General features: G+C 39.7%; 3 protein-coding genes across 4 annotated transcripts in view; 2 read left to right on the top strand and 1 right to left on the bottom strand.

The window, feature by feature from the left end:
• The window catches only part of actl6a (actin-like 6A), a 31,637-nt gene extending 29,327 nt beyond the window's left edge, over positions 1-2,310 (top strand). For both annotated transcript variants that reach the window (XM_067995308.1, XM_067995307.1), the window contains one exon: positions 1,686-2,310. In XM_067995308.1, coding sequence (XP_067851409.1) covers positions 1,686-1,766 — 81 coding nt within the window. In that variant the 3' untranslated portion in view covers positions 1,767-2,310. The remainder of the gene's footprint in view (positions 1-1,685) is intronic.
• mrpl47 (mitochondrial ribosomal protein L47) lies at positions 2,309-16,331 on the bottom strand. Its single transcript, XM_067995309.1, has 7 exons — positions 16,084-16,331; positions 7,735-7,880; positions 7,097-7,157; positions 6,792-6,888; positions 6,338-6,468; positions 3,404-3,499; positions 2,309-2,476 (listed from the first exon to the last, which is right to left on the bottom strand). Exons 1-7 carry the CDS (start codon positions 16,200-16,202, stop codon positions 2,362-2,364), a joined length of 765 nt encoding a protein of 254 aa, XP_067851410.1. The 5' UTR covers positions 16,203-16,331; the 3' UTR covers positions 2,309-2,361.
• A 242-nt stretch (positions 16,332-16,573) lies between these two features.
• ndufb5 (NADH:ubiquinone oxidoreductase subunit B5) lies at positions 16,574-23,655 on the top strand. Its single transcript, XM_067995310.1, has 6 exons — positions 16,574-16,725; positions 19,745-19,830; positions 20,899-20,965; positions 21,351-21,412; positions 22,554-22,660; positions 23,403-23,655. The coding sequence occupies exons 1-6, from the start codon at positions 16,608-16,610 to the stop codon at positions 23,521-23,523; spliced, it is 561 nt and encodes a 186-aa protein (XP_067851411.1). The 5' UTR covers positions 16,574-16,607; the 3' UTR covers positions 23,524-23,655.
• Positions 23,656-25,321: the final 1,666 nt, after the last annotated feature.

Here is a 25,321-nt window from a genome sequence, read left to right as displayed (position 1 = left end):
TTGAAGAATTCCCAATCTTCTATCCTCCCACTAAGTTTGGCTACCTTATATGTCCTTGTTTTTAGTCGGATACTATCCTTGATTTCTTTACTTAGCCACGGATGGCTGTCATTTCTTTTACACCCTTTTTTCCTCAGTGGAATATATTTATTTTGAAAGTTGTAAAATAACTCCCTAAATGAACACCACTGCTCATGTACCGTCATATTACACTGCTCATATTACACAGAAGAAACCAACAGTCCCATTGTGGGGGAAGCACAGAATATGGAGTGGTTTATAAAGGTCATCTGAGCCCTCAGTAATTTAAAGTTGAAATCATCCCCTTTTCTTATAACATACTGTGTAATTTGTAGCAAAATCTTAAATTATATCCAGTGTCTGTGTCATGGCAGACTCCATATAGTTGATAACATCTACACCGATGGATTAACAATTCTTACATAATCATTAAAAGTTTGGAATGAATGAGTTATCAGAAGACAGTTGCTAATATGGATTCAACTAGTAAAGTACTTCCTAAGACAAGTGGGTATTGATAAGATTTACCAATAGAAATGGTACTATGTACTCATTACATCTTGCTGCAGCTACTTTGTATTGAACACTGCAAATTCATTATTAGCTTTATTTTGTAGACTCATTGCACTACAAGCTCAGTACAGAGGAAGTGCTGCACTGTCAGAGGTGCTGTCTTTTAGATGAGATGTTAAACTGAGGCCCTGCCTACCTGTTCAGGTGGATGTAAAGGATCCGATGATACTATTCAACGAAGAGCAGAAGAGGCTTTGGCCAACATTCTCTGTGCTGTTTGTGGGACCTAGCATTCCACAAATTAGCTGCTGCATTTGCTTACATAAGACTACACTTCCCAAAGTCCTTCACTGGCTGTGACTGTCTTGGGAATGTTCTGAGCACATGAAAAGTTATGCAAGTTTTTTTTAAATTATAATTGTCACATGGTAAAGCATTCTAATAACTGAGTGGGGAAGGGAAACTGCTGTAACTCCTGTTCTAGTGATTAATCCTGAGTCTATGCCCCTTTGTTACCAATTTGCTGACTAGTGGATATATAATCTTTCATACTTTTGAAAATTTCTTAGATTCCCCTGAACTGTCTACTAAAAAAATTCTTTATAGCCTTTCTTCATAACTATAACCTGATTCCTGGTATTAGTCCAGTGAATCTTTACTGTATCCTCTTTAAGGCTCCAATATCTTTCCTGTAACGGAGTCACTTACCGATGTCTTGTACAAATTCAAGACTGCGTCTTCGCATGAACTAGAGCTCCATTTGCCACAAGATCTCTCTAAAGATCTTACCATTTAGGGTGTACTCCCTCCTGTGCCAAGATATACTTCACATTTCCCTGCATTGAACTACAATCTGCCCACTCTGCTAACCTGTCTATCCTCCTGCAGTCTTTCTTCTTCTGCTATTACAAACCTCAAGGTCATTTCTCTTGTGCCTACATACAGATCATTTGCATAAATGAAAAACAAGAGGTTCCAGCACTTGCCCACCAGTGCAACATCTATTTAGCCCTTCCCTCTGCTTTCTGTCCCCCAGCCATGTCTTTATTTTGCTGCGATGTACAAAACAGCTGTGAATGATAGACATCAATGCTGCAGTACACTGGTGTTTGCATTTAATAATGCTTAGCTGTTGTTTTTAAAATTAACAGGGCACATTCCAGCAGATGTGGATCTCTAAACAGGAATATGAAGAAGGAGGGAAGCAATGTGTTGAAAGAAAATGCCCTTAAAATTAAGGCAGTTTAGTTATGGATACATTACCTTGATGGTTACAGTGGCCTGGTTTTCTTTTGTCTCTAGTAGGATTCTCAGGAACAGTGCTAAACCTCCTGTACAAACTTTTTTCACTGGCTTCTTTGTATAGTGGCTAGATACTAATGTACATTTTATAAAATTTTTTTTACCGTTCAGACAATTTTATTGACCGTCCAAGATGTTTTAAAGTCTGTTTCAATTTAGATACAAATCATGCCATGTTCTGGTAACACCAAATATTTCACACTAGTGATATTTTTGTAAGCACTGGTTATGTTTTGTACACAGTATAGATTAACAGTTTATCTTGTGCCTTTTACTGAATCAGTTGTTTACATGTCAACCGAAGGCTAATCCAGAAGGAACAGTGGGATAAATTTAGCCGCAATAGTCCTTAATTACCTGTAACTACTGTTATAAATTTGCAACTGTCCTGTGCACTTCTGAACAAACTCACAATTAAATGTTTAATTTATGCAGCTCACTTTTAAACTGACAATAAACCATCTTTGACCCGTTTTATTTACTACAAATTTATTTTCACATTTACACCTTTTCTTTATTGTAAAGTTAACTTTGTGCTGATGCAGATAGCCGAGGGAATTTTTCATTTAGTACTTTTTCTTCCTCCTTTGTAGCCTTCTTTGAATTGTTCTTTTTACGTAGATGCTTCTCAATTCGACGCCTAGCACAAAAAACAAAAGTCAGTTTCTTGTATTCTTACGACTTTTTTTTGCTAGTTCTTCCTACGATATTTGACTTGCTAGGGTATGGTATCGGCCAAATGGTCATTCTTCATGTTTGAGCCTAGATGTTGAATGGTGGTGGGCTATTTAACATAGGGAACATCAGAGCAGAGTCTAATCCTGTCCTCAGGCCATTTCTTGTCAAGAGCAAGCATCCTGGTGGCTTTTTATCTGCTAGTCCAAGATGGGGTCTTTTATAGCAACCCTACCTACTGCCACTGCACCTGATCTCCCCATCTGTGCAGTTATTGATTCAAACTTGGGGTCTATATGACTCTGTTGCAAGTTGTGTTTACTAACTGAGTCCTCTAGGGTGCAAGGCAGACTTTACCTTATTTCCAGTTACAGTAAAATACTTCACTGGTACTATAAAGCAGGACAGGCACACTACCAATTTCTTATTTATTGCCAACTAAGCAGTCAGTTTTTAGTTTCATTCTTTGGTAAAGCTGAAGTTAAACTTCATATTGGAGTGATTTTTTTAAACAAGTAAAAATCAATTTGGAGCGAAAGGTGGCTGTAAACCCACATCCAATTTTGCATTCCTAAATACAAAGGCGTGCAAATGGAATAGATGGTTCTTACTATGCCATACCAAGCTTACATCTTCAAGTGCATCACAGACTATATGTAACAAAAAAAAAGTTTGATTACTACCATGCTTAAATGGTTGTTTTTCTCAAAGAAATATCATAAATCATTCATGTTGCTAGTTCCTAAGTATCTACTTTTACAATGTTATTGCACTAAAATATCCTACATATGTATGGTTTGAGAAGTAATTGGATGACATTACCACAAACATTGTAAATTCAACAGTTAAATAGTAATAAACTGCTGTTGAGATAAAATAATTGATTTATTACCTAACAAAAATGTCCACAAATGATGGGGTGTAAAATCGTTTCCTTTTGTATATCTTGTTTAAGTACCAAGGAATAGGCCATTCCCTAAATTTGTACCTAGAAAGAAGAATCTGGGGTTAGATCATAATGAAATAAAAACCAGCCTGCAAGTACATAATTAACACCTAACAGTATGTTCTTCTTATGGTTTAGAAAACTTTAAACTGCAGTATAAAAGCAGACAGTATTGACCGGAATACAGCTGCCTTGAGTAAACCGGAATACTCACACCTTGGATGTAAGAAAACTGCTATAAAGTTGTGCTGGTAGATTCATTTATACTCAACTTTTCCAATGGTGAAATTATTTTCACAAAAAAGTGTCAAACCTGTAGCAGGATCAGTTTTTCGCTACTGTTTTGGATGGAGAAATTGATTCACAGAGTTCGATAGAAACCACCAAAATTTCAAATTAAGCTCCATAACATTCATGTTGCAATGATTCTCTAACATTAAATATAAAAATTCTCCACTTTATATCAAGAATTAAAAACACACTGACTTTTTGATTGGTAAATTATTTTCTATTCCCTATCACTATATTTTGGGTAGGTAGGTGTTCTGACCTAATTAACTTGAAGATCTGTTCAGATCTAAATGACCTGAGCAAGCCACAGCAGCTACATCTTTTGACATTAAGGCAGCCAAATTACACACAACTACACTAACAGAATAATGGACATTATAATATGTAATGCATAATGCAAGTCCTTATAAAACAGTATATCTTCCAACATATTATGGGATTATATCTCTATAAATATTACCTACATAAACATTCATGTAATGTTCTTGTTACAATTTAATTAATGCTTTGTCAACATTTCCCAAACACACTTGATTTGCTGCTGTTCTACTTTGAGCCAATCAGAAGAGATAGTGAATCTCCAATTCAATAGGTATGCAGCCAGAAAAAAGAGAAACTTCACCAATCCAATCAAATCACTGAAAAAAATTTAATTGCTATTTTTTCTCCCAGTAATTGACTATTCTATGGCTAAAATAAGGTTTTATACCTTTAACAATCATATTTAACCAGCAAGTTGTCTTATAATGCTTTTCTTAAAGTTTTTAATTCAAGCCCTCAGCCTGTCTCAACAGCCTGGACTTTGACTAGATATTTGCCCCTGGAACAGTTCAGAGTATCCAACTACACCTGTACATTGAGTATATGCAGTTTACATAACTTGCCAACATGCATCAATAGATTTTTGACTCAGTAAAGGGTGTGTCTCCTCATCCTGTGAGGATTTAAGTTCCTTTGCATTTTCCAAAAGATTTTGAAACAACCGGAGATTGAATTCTCAAAACTTTACTTCAGGTAAGTCTTGTTTAAAATATGAACTGCATATTTTCTGTTTGTGTCTCTCTCTCTGCTGTTAGAAATTAGAATTTCTCTCTCACGGTCTAAATCATCAGTAATGATTTTTTCTAATTAGCTGCCTTCAAAATTGAAGCTTTTAAAAAAAAAACTGAAGTAACATTATATGAGAAAAGATACTCTCGCTTTGACCCTAGTCTTTCTCTTTGCAAAGTTTATAGAGCAGAAAAGAAGGGCTCTAACAGGCATATAATCAAAATACTGTCATTTTTCTGTCTCACATATGCCCAGTCAGCCTCTGTTTCAAAAAAAAGTATGAATTTTCAGTAATGCTTTTGAAATCTGTCGTCTAGCTTTTCTTTACCTTCTTGCACTTTGCTCTAAAGTTGAAGAAAAAGTACCCCTCAGGTGGGAACACCACCACCTGCATGTTCCCCTCCAAGTCTCACACCATCCCAACTTGGAAATATATCGCCGTTCCTTCATCATCGCTGGGTCAAAATCCTGGAACTCCCTACCTAACAGCACTTTGGAAAAACCTTCACCACATGGACTGCAGTGGTTCAAGGCGGCGGCTCATCACCACCTTCTCAAGCAATTAGGGATGGGCAATAAATGCTGGCCTTGCCAGCGACACCCACGTTCCATGAACGAATTAAAAAAATGTACATCTTGGGAAATTGGGTATATAGCATATGCTCAGACTGTACCAGCTGCAGGCATCAAAGCTGTAGACAAAAATATCAAATCCAAGCTTTTGAGGGTGAGGCCTTCAAGTAAAAACTTTGAGGTATTAAATGGAATTTCAATGGATAAATATCATATTGTGAAATAAGTATTTTTGAAATTTGTTTCTTATTTTGGACATTAGAAATTTCAGAGGAAAAGATGGCACATGAAAAAAAATTCAGAAAGTATTGAGAGAATTCCCAGATACCAGAGCCCTTCCAGTCATCCCAGAACTCCGTGCTTGCCCCAATGCTACCAAAACATCCCTTCACAGTGCTCCTGGACATTTCATCGTACTGCTAGGCTCTGGGTTGCCGCAATACTGATACACCAGTGTCCCAGATAATACAACTTACCATTACACCTTTATTCTTGTAAAACCTCTGATTCACTGTGAGCAATGCCATGTCACAACTATGCTGTTATCTTTGCCATCGTAGCACACTCCTCCTGAGTCAGAAGGTTTTGGCCCCATTTTAGGACTCCATGAACAAGGCCACAGGAGATCTATTAGTGTTTTTAAATAACTGTTTCATGTACAGATTTGCCATACCACATTTTTATATTTACATACTGTTGCACACATACCAGAATCTTTAAAGATTCTACTTCAAGTATTCAGAAGGAAATGTCACTTCTCTAGATATTTTTGGACACTGTACTGGATAGATTGATGAAATACTATTACAACAGAGAAAAATGATTAATTTCTAACACACACATGCATCCATGACATTAATGAGAACTCAAAATCATAGCTGAAATACAAAGTATTGGGAACCAACTTTTACTAAAAATGTACAAATCTGACAAAACACATTTCATTGTAATAAGAATGTTTCTCACCAAAAGGTACGTCCAAAGATGTCCCTTCTCCAAGCACCGGGGTAGCCTTTCTCCTGCCCAGTCTGCAGTAACCTCAGTGCATCTTCACGTTCTTGAACAATTGAGTCAATTCTAACCATAGATCGTTCTACCTATTAATAACAAAAATATTAAAATGACATTGCTGATTATACCTTTCAAATATAGAAACCAGAGAATACACCTTCAAATGTTACAATTGGTGCACAATATGTGTGGACTGGGATGCTTACTGAAAATGTCATTAATTATTGTAATGATTTAAGCTGGTGAAGATAAGCTGCTGGGAGAAACCAAGTCGCACAGAATCACATCTAAAATAAATTGTACCATGCCTCTTCAATTCTTCTTTGGAATATATTGTATTTTTAACAACAAAAATTAAAATCACGCAAGAATTGTTAGCACCAGAACAGCCCTGCAGTTCGTTCCTTACTTTCTTTAAGCGCTCTGGACTTGGCATTTGTAATCGTTGTCGCTTTCCTTCTTGTTCTATAGTCAAAAGCATATTCTTTTCTTTGAGAAGGACATACCTGCATCAAGAATATATTTAATGTTACCATGAAATACAAAAAAGTGAAAGACAGCTCAGACTCAAGAAAATTGTGTTTTACTAACAAAAACATACAGCATACCTGCAGTAATATAATGCAAATTATGTTACTAAAGAGCTTTTTCCACTAAGGGAAATTATTGTAAATTTGAGATTAGCGTATACAACTAAAGTACCACAGAACGTACCAGAGCTTGTGTAAATCTTCATTGCTTTTTATTCGCAGATGTTTTGCTGTCCAAGGTGCACCTAAAAAGCAAATTCAAAAGCTACATTCAGATACCACAACATTTTTTATTGTTGAAAAACCAAGGTGAAGGGCCAACACCCATAGTGCAGATTACCCAGTTGAAAGAGAATAAAAGAGATGAGATACATCAGGTAGTGTAGGGTGTAGCCATCATAGGTAAGAAGTGGCAGCTGTTAATTAGATTTGTAAAAGACATGAAAAAACTATGAATAATTGAAATAAAATGTTTATTGTCTCATCTAAGGGCATGGAGATTAACTCTAGTGATTCACTGAAAGAGGAATGGAAGTTGAATGCTGTGGGAGCACACCGTCTAAAAGATGATGTATGTAGAATGGAATCATCGTCAATAGGGTTTGTAGAATTGAATGATAAATAGTGGACATCATTAATATGAAGAACAGAGTGAGAGAGGACACACCTATCAATTACAACACAGATTTGAGTAAAAGTGCTACAGTTTCCTTCAAATTTAAATTTTAAAAATCTACAATAGGTAATTAGTTCAAATTTGTTTCATTACAATGTAAATGAGTTAGAAAGCATAAATTTAGGATTTTGCAAAAAGTGACTCACCAGACTTTACAGTCTGTTCTCCCCAGTTCTTTGGGTCATCAAAGAATTCCTCTAGTCCTTTACAGGAATCAGAAGTATGCAAAGATCTACACTGTAGGGTCAGGCTTGATCCTAGCCCAATTTTCTGAAACTTGGCTGAGTTTGTCCTTTTAACAACAGGAACATTTTGAGAAGTTATGCAAAGTGACCTTCAGTTTGCAACACATGAGCAGTAATTTACAGAAATTTTCTATTTTGATTTGAACAGTAGATTATTGGAACCATTAATAAGATATCTCGGAAGGCAACACCCTTCCCAATCTCACGTAGAGTTTATACACACACATCTATGTTATCACCAATACATTATAGAAAAACTGTACTTTACCCAATGCACCTTCTGCACTAAACTTGTATGATTATCCTAATTCATCCTAGATGTAAACAAAAATGTTTCTACAATCTAAAAAGGCATCTGATAATCAACTAAACAAAGAGTTAATTACAAAGAACAACTAAAGAAAATGAAGGCTGCTATTAGAGCAGCTAAAAAGGATAATGGAAAAGAGGAATGTAGACAATTGTGGAAATAATGATAAAAACTTTTTCAGTTATGTGAAGAGTCAACTGTCAAAGTCTAATAAGCCAGTGAAGGATGCTTAAGGACAGGTTATGAAGGTCTCGGGCTATGGCGGAAATATTAAATGAGTACTTTGCATTGGGCTTCACTCTTGAAGACAAGGCCAACTGTTAGAATTTAATGATGTTAATAATAAAACTAGTAATATTAATATAGATGAACATATTGTTTTAGATAGAATTAAGAACCTGAAAATAGAGCAGCCAGACCAGATGATATCCACCCAAGGGTCCTCAGGGAGATGGGACAAATGCTTTAATGCTTTCCCCTGAAAGATGTATGTATGTTCAGCATTTGCCCTGCCCACATGCATAACACTACACTTTTCCAAATTAATCATCACTTGCCAGTCACAAGCCCAATCCCCCAAAATACCAAGATCCGCCTGAAGCAGTCAAGCATCATCTACAGTCCTAACACTCGCCCAGATCTACGTATCATCTGCAAATTTGCAGATTGTGTCCCCAACACCTACATCTAGATCATTAATCAAAATAGTAAAGAGCAACACCAATCCCTGCGGGACACCACTGGTGACCGGTCTCCATCTATAAGTACTTTCTGCCTACGGCCTTCCATACATGTTCTCAGTCCAGGTCAATGTACCACTAATATCAGCTTTTTAGAAGTCTGTCTACCGGGCTTCCGTCATCCACCATCTTGGCAACTTCTTCAAAAAATATAATCCAATTTGTAAGACACGGTCTTTTTTTGAAGCCATGTTGAGTGTCCTTAATCTGTCCCCCTCTAACCAAGTAACCATATATTAATTACATCCCGAACGATTCCCTCAAGCATCTTTCCTTTTACTGATGTCAAGCTAATGGGCCTGTAGTTATCCAGGTCCGACTTATCTCTTCTTTTAAAGATGGGGTCTACATTAGCCTCCTTCCAAACTCTGGGAACCATCTCGGAGTGTAGTGAGTTATTAAAAATAAGGGTTAGGGTTAGTTTAATTTGGAAAAGTGCAGTGTTATACATGTGGGCAGGGCAAACACTCAACATACATACACCCTTCAGGGAAAAGCATTAAAGCAGGTGGAGAAAGAGATTTAAAGCATCTTAGTTATCAAGATAGGCAATAAGCGCTGGGACTCTATACTTTAAAGAAGCATAGAGTTAGGGGTGACCTGATCAAGGTATGTAAGATGATGATGGGAATAAATTGTGTTTGAGTTGACAATTTGTTCCAATTAAATAGATTAGGAAGGACCAGGGTCACAATGTTAAGCTCCATAAGGCCAGATCTAGGTCAGATGTCAGGAGGTGGTTCTTTTCCCAGCTCATGCGGTGTATGCCGATTCACTGAATTCCTTCAAGCAAGAGCTGGACCTGTTTCTGGCTGGGCGAAGGTCACCTCTTACAAAAGGTAGGTAATGCATTGAATTAGCAGGGCCAGAATGATCTCCTGGACTAGATTCAATCACCTATGGGGTCAGAGAGGAATTGCCCAGATTTTTCCTCCCAAATTGCCCTGGGTTTTCATCTGGTTTCTCGCCTCTCCCAGGAGATCACATGGTTTTGGGTGGGGAGTATATGTATTGTGATACACAAGGTATCACAATTGAGAGACAGGCTGGATGGATCAGATGGTTTTTTCCTGTCCGTCATTGTTCATATGTATCATCTCAAACTACTTCCACTAGTAACTCATCCTCATGTTATACTGTTAAAATGCTTATTCCAGAAACACCCAAATTGGAAGAGTAAAACCTGTAACCATTCACCTTCTCCTGCACTACTGTCCAGGATCCCGAACACACATTCTGGGTCAGACAGCAATTTACAGGAATTTCCTCCAACCTAATAAACTGTATTCGCTGCATTGGTGCTGTCTCCTCTCCATTGGGGAGACTAAACACAGATTAGGTGACCACTTTGCCGAGCATCCCATTCTGTTCGTAAGTGTAACCTTAACCTCCCTGTCACTTGCCAACACGAGCTTGAGGAACAGCACTTATCCTTCTATTAGGCATTTTGCAGCCCCTAACCTTAACAGTGACTTTAATAACTTCAGATCATAAATATAGCTCCCACTATCTCTTCAGCAGGAAGTGGTGGTGACACGAGATGGTTGCGGCAATGTTTTCAGGGATTGAGTGGGGAGGGAACAGGTTGGTGCTTGTGATGAGAACCCTATTAGAACATTGTGCTGGCAGGCACTGGAACCTACTCCGCTTTACTAGTTTTTTGTGCTTCAGTTTTTACCTGCTTAATTCCCCACCTCCTTTTGCTATTTACACATTTTCTGGAACATAGGAACAGGAATAGGCCATTCAGCCCCTCGAGCCTGTTCCACTATTCAGTTAGATCATGGCTGATCTGTATCTTAACTCTATCTAACCGTCTTGGTTCCGTAACCCCTAATAACCCTGCCTAACAAAAATCTATCAATCCCAGTTTTGAAATTTTCAGTTGACCCCTAGCCTCATCAGGTTTTTTGGGGGATAAGAGTTCCAGATTTCCACTACCCTTTGTGCGAATAAGTGCTTTCCGACATCACCCCTGAATGGCGCCTCTCTAATTTTAAGGTTATGCCTCCTTGTTCTGGACTCTCCCACCAGAGGAAATAGTTTCTCTCTATCTACCCTATCAAATTCTTTAATCATTTTAAACACTTCAATTAGATCACCCCTTAATCTTGTATATTCAAGGGAATACAAGCCTAGTCTATGTAACTTGACTTCATAATTTAACCATTTTAGCCCCGGTGTCATTGATGAATTTGCGCTGCACCCCCTCCAAGGCTAATATATCCTTCCTGAGGTGCAGTGCCCATCACTTCTACCTGTTTTCCAATTAAGCACTTCACAGGTCTTTCTGATTCTTTTCCCATATTTGTATATTTTCTCTTCCCCCTTCCCTTTGTTCTGTTCCTTTTTAAATGTTATTCCTGTGTCCTTACCTGAAATGTTAACTCCTCTATTTTCTCCTGACTTGTTGAGTGTTTCCAGCATTTTCTGTTTTTATTTCAGATTTCCAGCAACCCTAAATTTTTGCTCTCTAATTTTACTGGGTGATTTTCAGTTTAGGTACGAAAATTTCACACCACCGTTACACTTTACTGAAATCCTACTGACATCACTGCACGCGTGCGTATTCAAATGTGGAAAATCTGAGGTTTTCTATCAGTCCTATCTTTTCTTAGTGGGTTATTTAGCAATAGCTTTATAATATCGCCTAGATTTTCTTCTATTGTGTAGTTTGGACGTGAAAGGCTATTGAAGGGCTAATTATAGATTCAAATAAAAGTGTGCATTTTGCACTCAATTTTCCTTCGTAAATTTATTAGAATACTTGTATAGGACAAATTTATTTGGGTGTAGACAACACAGTAGAGAATTGTGTGAAATTTAAAAGGGTTGAGGAACATCTGGCTCTTTACTGATCCAGATCCTGTGAAGACAATTCCCTAGTCATTACAAGGTAGATGTGTCAGGGCAGAACAGGGCAATAAAACTTTGAAAGCTTTTGGAGACTTTAGCAGCCTTTACCAATGCTGAAGGGCAGGGAATTAAGAGACAGGCATAAACAAAATGAAACCCTAAGTGCAGGCATGATTGCAGGCAAGTGACTCAGCAGCGTAACACCCGTCACCCTCTTTGATGGCTGCTGAAGTCGAAATACTGCTGCATGAAGCAGTTGTGAGGAGGCTGGTCTTCTGTGCCACTCCACTGCACCTTTGCCATAGATCAGCCTGTTTCGTGCGGTAGAGCCAAGTTTCAGGCTACATTTTACTGTGACAGGATGTACCAGCCCTACGGTATATGACTGCATTGGCTCTCTACTGACCTGGGCCTGGTGAAGACCAGTCCCTATGGTTATTGTCAGGTACGCGTGCCTGTGCCTGCAGAGATGGTTAGTGGCATCTTGGTGGGTGTGGCCAATCAGTATGCTGGCTTTTGATCACCCTGGAATATCACCTTTCATGCAGTGTCACTAAAAGCATGATAAAATATCATTGCTTGCTTCTGAGGAGACATTGAAAAGTACAATTAGTCAGGCATTAAGATCTCTAATTACACCATAATTAGATGGCTTGTAATGTTATGACAAACTAGAATCATACAGCGCAGATGGCGGCCATTCGGCCCATCGTGCTTGCTCTTCGAAAGAGCTGGCCAATTAGTCCTATTCTCCTGCTCTTTTCCCATAGCCCAGCAAATTCTTTCCGTTTCAAGTATATATCCAATTCCCTTTTGAAAGTTACTACTGAATCTGCTTCCGCCACCCTTTCAGGCAGTGCATTCTAGATCATAACAATTCTCTGCCTATAAAAATTCTCACCTTCCATCTGGTTCTTTTGCCAATTACCTTAAATCTATGTCCTCTGGTTAACAACCCTTCTGCCAGTAGAAACGGTTTCTCCTTGTTTACTCTATTAAAACTTCATAATTTTTAACATCCCTATTCAATCTGGCAGCTCAAAACTGGGCATCCATGAGGCACCGTGGGCGATCAGCAGCAGCAGAACTGTATTCCAGCACAATCTGTAACCTCATGGCCCGGCATATTCCTCACTCTACCATTACCAACAAGCCAGGGGATCAACCCTGGTTCAATGAGGAGTGTAAATGAGCATGCCAGGAGCAGCACCAGGCGTACCTAAAAATGAGGTGCCAACCTGGTGAAGCTACAACTCAGGACTACATGCATTCTAAACAGCAGAAGCAACATGCTATAGACGGAGCTAAGCAGTTCCACAACCAATGGATCAGATCAAAGCTCTGCAGACCTGCCACATCCAGTCGTGAATGGTGGTGGACAATTAAACAACTAACGGGAGGAGGAGGGTCTATAAATATCCCCATCATCAATGATGGCGGAATCCAGCACGTGAGTGCAAAAGACAAGACTGAAGCGTTTGCAACCATCTTCAGCCAGAAGTGCTGAGTGGATGATCCATCTCGGCCTCCTCCCGATATCCCCACCATCACAGAAGCCAGTCTTCAGCCAATTTGATTCACTCCACGTGATATCAAGAAACGGCTGAGTGCACTGGATACAGCAAAGGCTATGGGCCCCGACAACATCCCGGCTGTAGTGCTGAAGACTTGTGCTCCAGAACTAGCTGCGCCTCTAGCCAAGCTGTTCCAGTACAGCTACAACACTGGCATCTACCAGACATTGTGGAAAATTGCCCAGGTATGTTCTGTCCACAAAAACAGGACAAATCCAATCCGGCCAATTACCGCCCCATCAGTCTACTCTCAATCATCAGCAAAGTGATGGAAGGTGTTGTCCAGGTCTTGCTGCATGTGGGCATGGACTGCTTCATTATCTGAGGGGTTGCGAATGGAACTGAACACTGTGCTGGGCCTGAGATGATTGGCCTCCAACAACCACTACCATCTTCCTTTGTGCTAGGTATGACTCCAGCCACTGGAGAGTTTTCCCCGATTCCCATTGACTTCAATTTTACTAGGGCGCCTTGGTGCCACACTCGGTCAAATGCTGCCTTGATGTCAGCAAAGTGATGTATCATCCACTCGGCACTTCTGGCTGAAGATGGTCGACAGTGCTATCAAGCGGCACTTACTCACCAATAACCTGCTCACTGATGCTCAGTTTAGGTTCCGCCAGGACCACTTGGCTCCAGACCTCATTACAGCCTTGGTCCAAACATGGACAAAAGTGCTGAATTCCAGAGATGAGGTGAGAGTGACTACCCTTGACATCAAGGCAGCATTTGACCGAGTGTGGCACCAAGGAGCCCTAGTAAAATTGAAATCAATGGGAATCAGGGGGAAAACTCTCCAGTGTCTGGAGTCATAACTAGCACAAAGGAAGATGATAGTGGTTGTGGAGGCCAATCATCTCAGCCCCAGGACATTGCTGCAGGAGTTCCTCAGGGCCATGTCCTAGGCCCAACCATCTTCAGCTGCTTCATCAATGACCTTCCCTCCATCATAAGGTCAGAAATGAGGATGTTCGCTGATGATTGCACAGTGTTCAGTTCCATTCGCAACCCCTCAGATAATGAAGCAGTCCATGCCCACATGCAGCAAGACCTGGACAACATCCAGACTTGGGCTGATAAGTGGCAAGTAACATTCACGCCAGACAAGTGGCAGGCAATGACCATTTCCAACGAGAGAGTCTAACCACCTCCACTTGACATTCAACGGCATTATCATTGCCAAATCCCCCACCATCAACATCCTGGGGGTCACCATTGACCAGAAACGTAACTGGACCAGCCATATAAATACTGTGGCTACAAGAGCAGGTCAGAGGCTGGGTATTCTGCAGCGAGTGACTCACCTCCTGACTCCCCAAAGCCTTTCCACCATCTACAAGGCACAAGTCAGGAGTGTGATGGAATACTCTCCACTTGCCTGGATGAGTGCAGCTCCAACAACACAAGAAGCTCGACACCATCCAAGACAAAGCAGCCCGCTTGATTGGCACCCCATCCACCACCCTAAACATTCACTCCTTTCACCACCAGCGCACTATGGCTGCAGTGTGTACCATCCACATGATGCACTGCAGCAACTCGCCAAGGCTTCAACAGCACCTCCCAAACCGGCGACCTATACCACCTAGAAGGAGAAGTGGAGCAGGCACATGGGAACACCACCACCTGCACGTTCCCCTCCAAGTCACACACCATCCTGACTTGGAAATATATCGCCGTTCCTTCATCGTCGCTGGGTTAAAATCCTGGAACTCCCTTCCTAACAGCATTGTGGGAGAACCTTCACCTGCATCGGTTCAAGAAGGCAGCTCACCACCACCTTCTCAAGGGCAATTAGGGATGGGCAATAAATGCTGTCCTTGTCAGCGACACCCACATCCCATGAACGAATAAAAAAAATCTCTTCATTACTTCTCCACTCTAAGAACTATCCCAGCTTCTCTAGTCTCTTCAAATAACTGAAGTCCCTCATCCCTGCTACCATTCAAGTAAATCTCCTCTGCACCCTCTCCAAGGCCTTGACATCCTTCCTAAAGTATGGTGCCCAGAATTGGACATAATACTCTTGCTGAGTCCTAATCAGCGATTTATAAAGGTTTAGCATAACTTCCTTGTTTTTGTACTCTATGCATCTTTTTATAAAGCCAAGGATCCTCTTTTTTCTTTTTAACAGCTTTATCACCTTGTTCTGCCACCTTCAAAAGATTTGTGTATGAGTATCAAGAGTTAATTAAAATCTTACTGGATTGATTTAATGAAACCAAAAACTCACTTTGTGCTTTATTTATTCACTTTGTCCTCATAACCAGATTGGCCAAAGCTGCCCCAAGACAGCTTCTGTCAACAGAGGTTCTCTCCTCTGCCAGATCTTACAACTATCTCCCCAGTACACACTCCCACTCTCAATTATTACCTGCAAAAATCCTACATATCGAATCCTCACAGAGGGTGTTCCTCAACTTTTGGCTGCATTCATCGCCAACTATTGTTATTTGTGGTCTCCCAGTTTTGTCAAGCAGGTTGGAGGAGCTCCGGATGGGTCTGTTAGCTACAACAGCCGTTAAAAGTCCAGACTGCGGGACAGGGTGTCTCCGACTGTTCGCCCAAGTTTAGTGTTTGGGTTCATGTCCAGAGAACCGTGCTGGAGGCCTTCCAGAGGGGAGGCGCAGCCCCACATTAAGTGCGTTATCAATTCGGATTGGACAGACAGAGGAGGGTGTCCTGTCCTCCTCCTCGGGCTGGGATTGGGTTTGCCTCAACTCCACCAGTCCCCACAAAAGAATACTCGTTGCGGCCCTCGTTTACTCACGGTATAAGCCCACACTGCCGGCCGACCGCCGCTGTCCTGCAGCCGCTGCCCAGGCTCCCGGGGCCGAGTTTGAGGATTTTGCTGAAGTGACGGAACCAGCTCGCGACCTGCGCCGCCATCTTACAACGCACAGCGCCACCGGTACCCGGGCAACCGATTGGTCAAAGTCACAAACACCAACTTTAAATCTATTATCGGAACTTATACCAAAATGATCGCTCATTAACGTACATTAAATAAATATAAACTCATTACATATAGTTTCTGCAACCAGTGCAGCCCACTCCTTGTATGTTCATACCCACTTTACCCTTTCCCAGAATGCAAAGCAAATCTTTTATTAACATTAGAAATGATCCGATTTCAAAGCCCCCCGAACAAGGCTGCCCCAAAATGTGTGATTTGGGGAGGCTGCCTATTTACCATGATCTTGACCCTCGTAGTTTCCCCTTTGCCCTTACTAAAGATGGCGACTGCTGGTTTCCTCTGCGCGTTGCTGGTGGCGCGACCTCGGAATAACAAACATGGCGGTGTTAAGTGTGCTGCGCGTTGCGGCTGTTCTTCTGGCGCGTCGATCTCCTCTCAAACCGCAGGATTTCGCTCGAAATACCCTGCTTAGGGCCTTCCCTAGAACTACTAATGGTATGGTTGGCGTTTACGGACTCTTCAGTTCAATTTGAGTGACTGTTTGTGTCAGGGAACTGATTGACCTTGTAAAGTGCCGGTTAGGAAGAGTAAGGCCCAGAGCAAATCTGCCGTTGCATTGAAAATGTTAAAATACTGAGATTTACATTCCTGTAGAAATAGAGTACCGGGCAATAGTCAGAGGGGTTGATGCGAAGCAGCTCTGCAGACCTGTACAAAATTCAAATAAACCTGGTTCAGTGGCTGGAAGGGCCTTCAGCAAAAACACTGGTTCAACAAAAAACAAAACTCACTCTGAAACCTGCAAAAAAAAAATTCCAAACGAGATCCAGAAAAATAGTGGAGAGAAAGCAAAACTAAAAACCCCTTAGATTGAACAAAGGCACGGAAACAAGTGAAGGAGCTGGAAAACATTACAGTCAACGTTTAGTTAAAATGAATTGCGAAAATATAAACACAGATACAATTTTCTAGTCTCCTCCTTGGAAAAAAAACTATTGGATAGAAACTCTGGTTGGTGATACTCTTGCGTGAATGCTTAATGCCTTAATCCATGTTAATATAGTTCAGGAATCTAGTATAAGTATGTTAAGCGTCGCATGAGAACAGTAATTTCTACGCATGTATTACATAAGCGGACACTACCAATATAAATAGCAAAAGTCTGTTAAAATGTTGTCTTAGTCTATTCATACAGCAAGACAGATCAGCAGAGAGGATAACATTTAACAACAACTGAAAGATACACATTTTGTGCAAAATATGGAGGGGGTAGAGTTTCAGTTAGTAATATCAGTGCAAAAGATCGGGGAATTTTAAACGTAAGTGAATTATGCGCAAACCCCTTGTCTTCGTATTTTCCATGTTCAAGATTCAATTCCCCCGAATCAGGCCCTGCCTACAAAACTGGCCACGCCCCCAGGTCGAAATTGCAAGATTCTGTCAATTGCACTGGTTAGGGAAGGCTCTTCAAATTGCTTTAATTCTCTTAGGTGTATATGCATTAGTAGGCATATTTTAAAAAGTTTTTTCATATCAAAAAATATTTAATTTACTAAGCAACTGATTAGTGTACACCAGTGAAACTATTAAATGGTTCAGTATAGTTTTTTAAAGTAATTTTCAGTGATTTTAAATCCAGTTGCTTACAGGTGGAGGACCGGACACCCTGATTAAAAATGGTCATTTTTGGTGATAAACCCATTTTTAGCTGTATTAATAAAACTGCACCAGGTTACCACTTAAATACATCAGGGAATACATTTTAATGGGGGAAATAAAGGATAACCAGCCAATCAGCTGCCTGACATGGATCAGCAGGATGAGCTGCCCAAGTTCTCATTTTTTTTATTTTTCTTTGATAACTTTGAACAAAACAAAGGGAAAGTCTAAAGTAAATTAGAATATTATTCCTGGTGTCCACAAAACACTCCAGTCCTTGCGGTGCCCACCAGTTGCAGTAGGCCTCAAGTGTAAAGGAGTATGCAAAGTACAGAAGGTTATTAACACATCCTGGAATTATACAAAGGCAGCAAATCACATTCAAGAACAACTTACACTTCTAAAGCATTCCTCATGTACAGGGGGAGATCTCTGATCACTTTATAAGGTGGAGGAAAACTTTGGGTCTTGAATATATCTGTAGATCCATTTAAACAATTCCTATTTTTCATGGAGTTCTTCTCAATTTATTTGGTCCATCATTTGCTGCTTTTGGAGTTCAATTCTCAAAGTCCACACGTGCACACTTTAGATGTTCACGTATTTTATCTGAGCTCGTTCGTGCATTAGTTCTTTTAATTTTTGCTAAGCATCTGTATCTTTGTCACTTTCCTTTCTTTCCATTTGGTTTTTCAGGCAGCTGACTTGGTGATTGGAACAATGTGATTCTCTCCACAGTTAACCCTGAGTCCTGCCCACAATGTGATTCTCTCCACAGTTAACCCTGAGTCCTGCGGACTTTAACCGCAAGGCGGGTATTAGGCATATATTAACCTGTCGGATACCAGGCGTTATTGAGGTGCACTTATCCACCCTGTCAACTATGAATATACAAATTAAGTGAACCTGATTGAAAAATGGGGCAGAAGTCTGTTATGTTGGATCTTTGTCCACTTTTATATCTGGCCCATTTTTTTCTGTCATTTACACTGTGTACAGGAAGAACCTGCATGTTTTTGGGCTCATGCTTCTAAATTAGGCTAGCTGACATAATGGCTGTTCTGCATGCCATTTTCTGCAATTTCAGCCTGTTTCCCACTGTTGTCATCTTGCCCTTGGAAAATGGATGTCTAAGTTTGCTAGGCAGCAGAATGTGAATATCCATTTAAAGAGATAAGCAGATAGATTGTTTCTGAACTTTTTTTTCCACTTGGCACTTTGTTTTTCATCTGGCTAAAGCCATTTGCTGTGGGTTGCTTTTTTTCCACACCAGCTTACGCTGGCTACAATATCCAAATCTGCACCTGAAACTATGCATAATTATGATAAGTCAACCATGGAAAATTGAGTGTAAATAGCACCCTTCACTTCGCATGAGCTTTGTGCTTGTTTCAAACCATTTGCATGTAAACTGCATCCATATTGGAAAATCTACTCCAATATTTCCTTTATAGCTTTTGAAGCTTGGTTTGATTGAAAGCCCATGAAATAGATAATAGCCAATTCAAAAAGTTTCTTGCTAGAGGTGAAGTTTTCATTAAACACATGGTTTCTATTGTTTTAATCAGAAAGAAAGTGTAAATGATTTCATGTTCAGTTAAGTTTGCAAATCCTACAACAGTCCAGATCTTGACATTTTGGAGTTATCCAACAGCTGTGCGATTAAGTCAAACTTTCATGGCAAAATAAATCAAAAGAAACTTGAGTAGAATATTGTCTAATGAAGTTTAGATGTATTTAAATATCTATTTAGCACTGAATGTTAAAAGTTACACTGCAGAGTTTGTACCCGAGACGCGTACAAGTTTTTTTTCTATTGCTTGAATGATTTTGTGTTACTTCTGTTTTATTCTAGTTGCAGTTCGTCATGATAGTCATGGGAAACAGATGTTTGTCATCAAGTCCAGTCAATACTATGATACTCGGTTTCTGCATCTGTTGGTATGTATCAAAGTTGCAACTGAAAATTTTGTCAATTAATCCATAAGCATGGAAATATTATATATGATATTGAATGTGATGAAGCCTATAATTTAGATATACACCCATGGGTTAACAATCAGACTGGCACTTAGCAATCAAAGATTTCAAAATACTAATTGTCTACTGAATCTGTACTTTGTGTTGGTGCAAAAATAGTCTAGGTCCATTTAATTTTGTACAAATAAGAACACACTTCTTGACAATATTTGTTACCTGCGCTGTAATGATTTTGAAATATTTAACAAAAATAATGGACGTTATGGACTTCTTTAAGACCTCCCACTACTCCCAGTGTAAGCGCACAGGAAATGTATAGTAAATTCATCCAGTTTGCCCTCAGTTCCTTGGTACAACAAACATATTTACATGTTCAAGAATTTTCTTTTCTCTATTGATTGGAATTGTGATTTATGCTAAGATGACTAGCGGATTTGTATTGTGCAGCCCTCCGAGATCTCTGCGCTCCTCCAATTCTGGCCTCTTGCGCATCCCCGATTTCCACCACCTCACCATTGGCGACTGTGCCTTCAGCTGCCTAGGCCCTAAGTTCTGGAATTCCCTGCCTAAACCTCTCCGCCTCTCTACCTCTCTCTTCTCCTTTAAGACACTCCTTAAAACCTACCTCTTTGACCAAGCTTTTGGTCACCTGTGCTAATATCTCTTTATGTGGCTCGGTGTCAAATTTTGTTTGATACCGCGTCTTGGGAGCACCTTGGGGCGTTTTACTACATTAAAGGCAAGTTGTCATCGTCGTTGTCATTGATGAGGAGGAGGAGATGCCATGTAGTGTCTGTGATTGCGACAGGCTATATAGGTGTCCTGGAGCAGTCTGCTTACCCTGCCCACTTGTACAATAGTAGTGCTCAGTGTTGTGGGAATCACACTCCATTGCAAATAGTTATTTATCAGCTTATTAGTGATTCTAACCCCATACATCGTTAAATCGGTGCATACAGCTATTAAAACACAATGAAAGTTGCATTACTAAATTTAATTACAAATTCTCAATAATTTATCTTTCTGCAGAGATTCTACATTTTATTAACTGGGATCCCACTGGCTGCATTAATCACTTTTGTGAATATTTTTATTGGTAAGTATCTTACAATGGTAATTCTAAAAGGTGCAAAGATTATTTTAAAATGAATGCTTTAAACAAATTGATGTGTAAAATATAACTTACAGTTTGCACGTTATCAGTTCGTAATTATAACTATTTCTTAGATAAGTTGACTTCACTTTGCTGAAGCTTCTTATTGATAAATTACATTGTTAAAATATAAATATGTTATGAACTAGCAAAATGTAACTTAATGTTTAGTAATACAGGGCACACAATGGGGAACTGTGTAAAACCACATTTATTTCACTAGTGAGGAAAAACACACAATTTACAAGTACCAACAATGACTTTTTAAGAAGAAAATAAATAGCTTTTAAAAAAATGTCAATGATGCTGCATTTATTGCATTTCACAGGTGATGCTGAGCTTGCAGAGATTCCTGAAGATTATGTACCTGAGCATTGGGAATACTACAAGGTACAGTATGCTTCTTATTAATCACAAGAAAGCTAATGATGCACTCACTGCCAGCCATGAATGCCACATATCCTAAATAGGTTTAGCACCATTTGGATACATCTATTAATTAATTGACAATTGCAGTTAGGCTTGTCCTAGGAGGCAAATTGTGCTGTTCTTCATTGGGTCCTGTGGGGAGGGAGAGAAAACTAACTTCGCCTAAACCAAAATATCCTTGTGGACAGGTTAAATAGAGTGGCGGGAGAGTTTTTTTTTATTCGTTCATGGGATGTGGGCGTCGCTGGCGAGGCCGGCATTTATTGTCCATCGTTAAACTAATATTTAAACTAGCATAACAGGGGTGTGGGGGAAGTCAAGGCTTTGGACTAGAGAGGTACAGCAAGATTAATAAAGCTGTTGGAGTAGAAACAGATGGTTAACTGAGAAAAATAGTAAGAAAATATTACCAGAGGAGAAAGGTAAATAGAGGTTTTGAGGTAGTGAGAGACAAAAACACTGTTGTAGAAGGATATCAGAAACTTAAATGAGGAAAAACAAAAGTCAATTTTCACAAAAAAAAGTCATGATTGAATGGTATATCTGTAAGTGCACAAAACATTGAAAACAAAATTGGAAATTCAGAAATAATAATTATGGAGGGTGTCATGGTTAGGGATGCCTTGGTTTAAGCTGCAATATGTTTCTGATAGCATTTTTGTCTCTTGTGTAAGAAGGTTGTGGGTTCAAACCCCATCATGGATTTGAGTGTACACTGACACTAGTGCTGCATTGTTGGAAGCGCCACCTTTTGGATGGGACATTAAACTGAGGTCCTCAGTACTTCACTGAAGTGTCAGCCTATATTATGTGCTGAAATCTCTAGAGTGGAGCTTGAACCCTGACTGAGGTGAGAGTGCTACTACTGAGCCAAGGCTGACACTAAACATGACCAAGGCTTGCCTGTTGGTGGACTGACCAAGGAGAAGCAAAGATGTTGGCTATGGAGAACGTTGATAATGTAAAATATTTCTCCCTTCTTGCTGAGGAGCTCTGTAAACGTTGGGGAAGGAATGAATGATATTTAAAAAAAATATAATGTGTGTTAGGAACCTTTGTTATGAATAATCCCATGTCCAGTCATACTATTCTGTACTTGCAGCACCCCATAACCAGGTGGATTTCAAAATATGTCTATGACCCACCTGAGAAGGGTTATGAGAAAATGATGGCCCTTGTTTCTGTTGAAGCAGAGAAAGCAGACTTGAGGTAAGTTAGAACAAATATATATTTATGATAACATTGCCATGATCACTTTTAAAGCTATATATATTTCAAAAAGTTTACTAAAATTGAAATTGTGTATGTATGGCAGTGATAGTCGTGGTATCAACCCACCAAGCATCCACCTTCATATAACACAGGCCTTTAAAATAAAGCAAATGTCACTTTCAAAAAATAACCAGTGTTGATGGTTTACAGAAGTTAAAGCAAGTGACATGGCTAAAGTGTCTCATTTACATCTCCTACACTTGTGAATTCTGATTTATTTGACATAGCCCATTGCCTCTCAATCTACATCTTCTATGTACTAATTCTGGTGAGGAAGAATTGTATGCAAAGAAGTGCTCTTATCAAGAGGCAGATTTACATTAGGAATGTGACAAAAGTAATATGAAATTAAACCCATCAAAGGTTAGCATATACTAGATCTCTTTGAAACCTGTGGTAATACGAGAAGGTAATTGGTAGGAGTTGTCCTAGAACTACGCTCGCACATCTTATGCCAGTTGATTTAAGATTAACGTTGGCAGAGGCCTGGGAGCAAGCTGCTCATTGCCTTGGCTGATTCGTGATTCTGGGAGACTGGGGATAAAAAATGGTTGACAGAGAATGGAAGTTGTTTACCTTAAAATACATTTTCTAGTTCAAAATAATTTTATTAGAAAACTGTCTTGACTGTGTTTGTAGATGGATTGTTAATTTATGTATCTGCTTTCTTTAATTATAGGCTTAAGCAACTTGAGGTTCGCCGTCTGATGAGAGAGAGAGGTGATGGTCCTTGGTATCAGTATGAAACTCTGGATAAAACTTTGATTAATAATTCAAACAAGTCAAACCCAGATTATTAGGTGGACAAAGATTGCTGTATAATACTATTTACTAATACCAAGGATGTGTGAAGGAGTTGTTTAATAAATTATATCATGTAAGTGTTTGCATCATTATTCTTTTGACAAATAAAATCTCTTATTCCAATTGAAGTATGCCTATGTTTTTAAAAAAAAGTTTTAATAACCTTTTTCAAGCTGCATATATTCTGTAGACAATTTACTTATTGCTATTCTCTCCTGCAATTCTCTACATAGTGAGTTCCTGATTTTAGCTAGGACATTTGGGTGACATATTTAGGAATGTAATGGGGAGGAAGAATCTAATGCATCATAAACCCACTCCTTTTGTCCACATCTTAGTGGTCAGTTTAAGTGTTGCCTGCCTTCTCTTTGGAAAATCATAGAATCTTACAGGACAGGAGGCCATTCGGCCTGTCGTGCCTTTGCCGGCTCTTTGAAAGCGCTGTCCAATTTAGTCCCACACCCCAGCTTTTTTCCCGTAACCCTGCAACTTAGTCCTCTTCAAGTACATGTCCAATTGCCTTTTGAAAGTTCCTATGGAATCTGCTTCCATCACCCTTTCAGGTAGTGTGTTCCAGATCTTAACAACCCTCTGTGTAAAAAAATTTCTCCTCATTTCCCCTCTGGTTCTTTTGCCAATTATTTTAAATCTGTGATCTCTGGCTACCGACCCACTTGCCAGAGGAAACAGTTTCTCCCTATTTGCTCTATCAAAATACCTCTATTAGGTCTCCCCTTAACCTTCTCTGTTCTAAAGAGAACAATTGCAGCTTCTCCAATTTCTCCACATAACTGAAGTCCCTCATCCCTGGTATCATCCTGGTAAACCTTCTCTGTACCCTCTCCAAGGCCTTGACATCCTTTTTATTGTGTGGTGTCCAGAATGTACACACTACTCCAGCTGAGGCCTAACCAGTGATTTGTAAAGGTTTAGCATGACGTCTGTCGAAACGTAACACTATACCAATGCACTAACACACTCGGACCAGTATCACAAAGGGAAAAGTTTTACTTTAATTGACTTGTATACAAGGGAAGCTGTATTCTGAACAATGGTCAGAACAACCTCTTCACTGAACAAAGGAAACAGTTCACATTTATACAGTTTAATTAGCAATGTCCACCTGTCATAGAATATGGGCGTACATGTACATTCTTTATTGGTTCAGGTTGTTGGTCAATAAAGTAGTGAGCCTGCCCCCTCTGGACGTCCATAGCTCATTCCTGTTTTGGCACGTAGGCCTGAGCACATTATCCTCCCTACGTTCTAAAGCTGGTTATCAGTAGGGCTGAAGTCAGTCTCAAGGCCACATGGCCTCTCAAGAAACTGTATTCTCATTATATTTTATAGTCAGCAAGTGGGGTGGGAGGGGGGGCAGACAGTACTAAGCACCTGCACAGCCAACTTAATTACCAACATACCAAGGCTTAAACGTAATTACACAATTGTGTCTTTCTGTGTGTGTGTGTGCTGTAGCTACCCCATTATGGGAGCCAAGGAGTTAACATTGGTCAAATATCCATCATGCATTTCTTCTTTACTATGGTCAAGTAACTGTTCATGCATTTCTATATTAACATGGTCAAGTATCTCTATGCATTTCTACACTTCCTTGTTTTTGTATTCAATGCCCCTATTTACAAAGCCAAGTATCCATATGCTTTCTTAACCACTTTATCAACTCGCCCTGTCACCTTCAAAGATTTGTGAATATGTACCCACAAGTCCCTCTGCTCTTGCACCCCCCTCAAAAGCTTTTTTAGCTATGTCTGTAGTCAGAAGACCATAAAGGAC

The sequence above is a fragment of the Heptranchias perlo genome, chromosome 13 (genome assembly GCF_035084215.1).
Source record: "Heptranchias perlo isolate sHepPer1 chromosome 13, sHepPer1.hap1, whole genome shotgun sequence".
NCBI lineage: Eukaryota > Metazoa > Chordata > Chondrichthyes > Hexanchiformes > Hexanchidae > Heptranchias > Heptranchias perlo.
Note: the sequence above shows the minus strand (reverse complement) of the source record. Positions and strands in the feature narration are given on the sequence as shown.

Bases quoted from the DNA above. Each gene is read 5' to 3' on its own strand.
- mrpl47 (XM_067995309.1), bottom strand. From the start codon at position 16,202: ATGGCGGCGCAGGTCGCGAGCTGGTTCCGTCACTTCAGCAAAATCCTC. The intron at 7,881-16,083 runs GTGAGTAAACGA...TGTTGTTAAAAG, and splicing joins CGGCAGTGTGGGCTTATACC to GACAAACTCAGCCAAGTTTC. The intron at 6,889-7,096 runs GTACGTTCTGTG...TTCTTGATGCAG, and splicing joins GAAGATTTACACAAGCTCTG to GTATGTCCTTCTCAAAGAAA.
- ndufb5 (XM_067995310.1), top strand. From the start codon at position 16,608: ATGGCGGTGTTAAGTGTGCTGCGCGTTGCGGCTGTTCTTCTGGCGCGT. The intron at 19,831-20,898 runs GTATGTATCAAA...ATCTTTCTGCAG, and splicing joins CTCGGTTTCTGCATCTGTTG to AGATTCTACATTTTATTAAC. The intron at 22,661-23,402 runs GTAAGTTAGAAC...CTTTAATTATAG, and splicing joins GCAGAGAAAGCAGACTTGAG to GCTTAAGCAACTTGAGGTTC.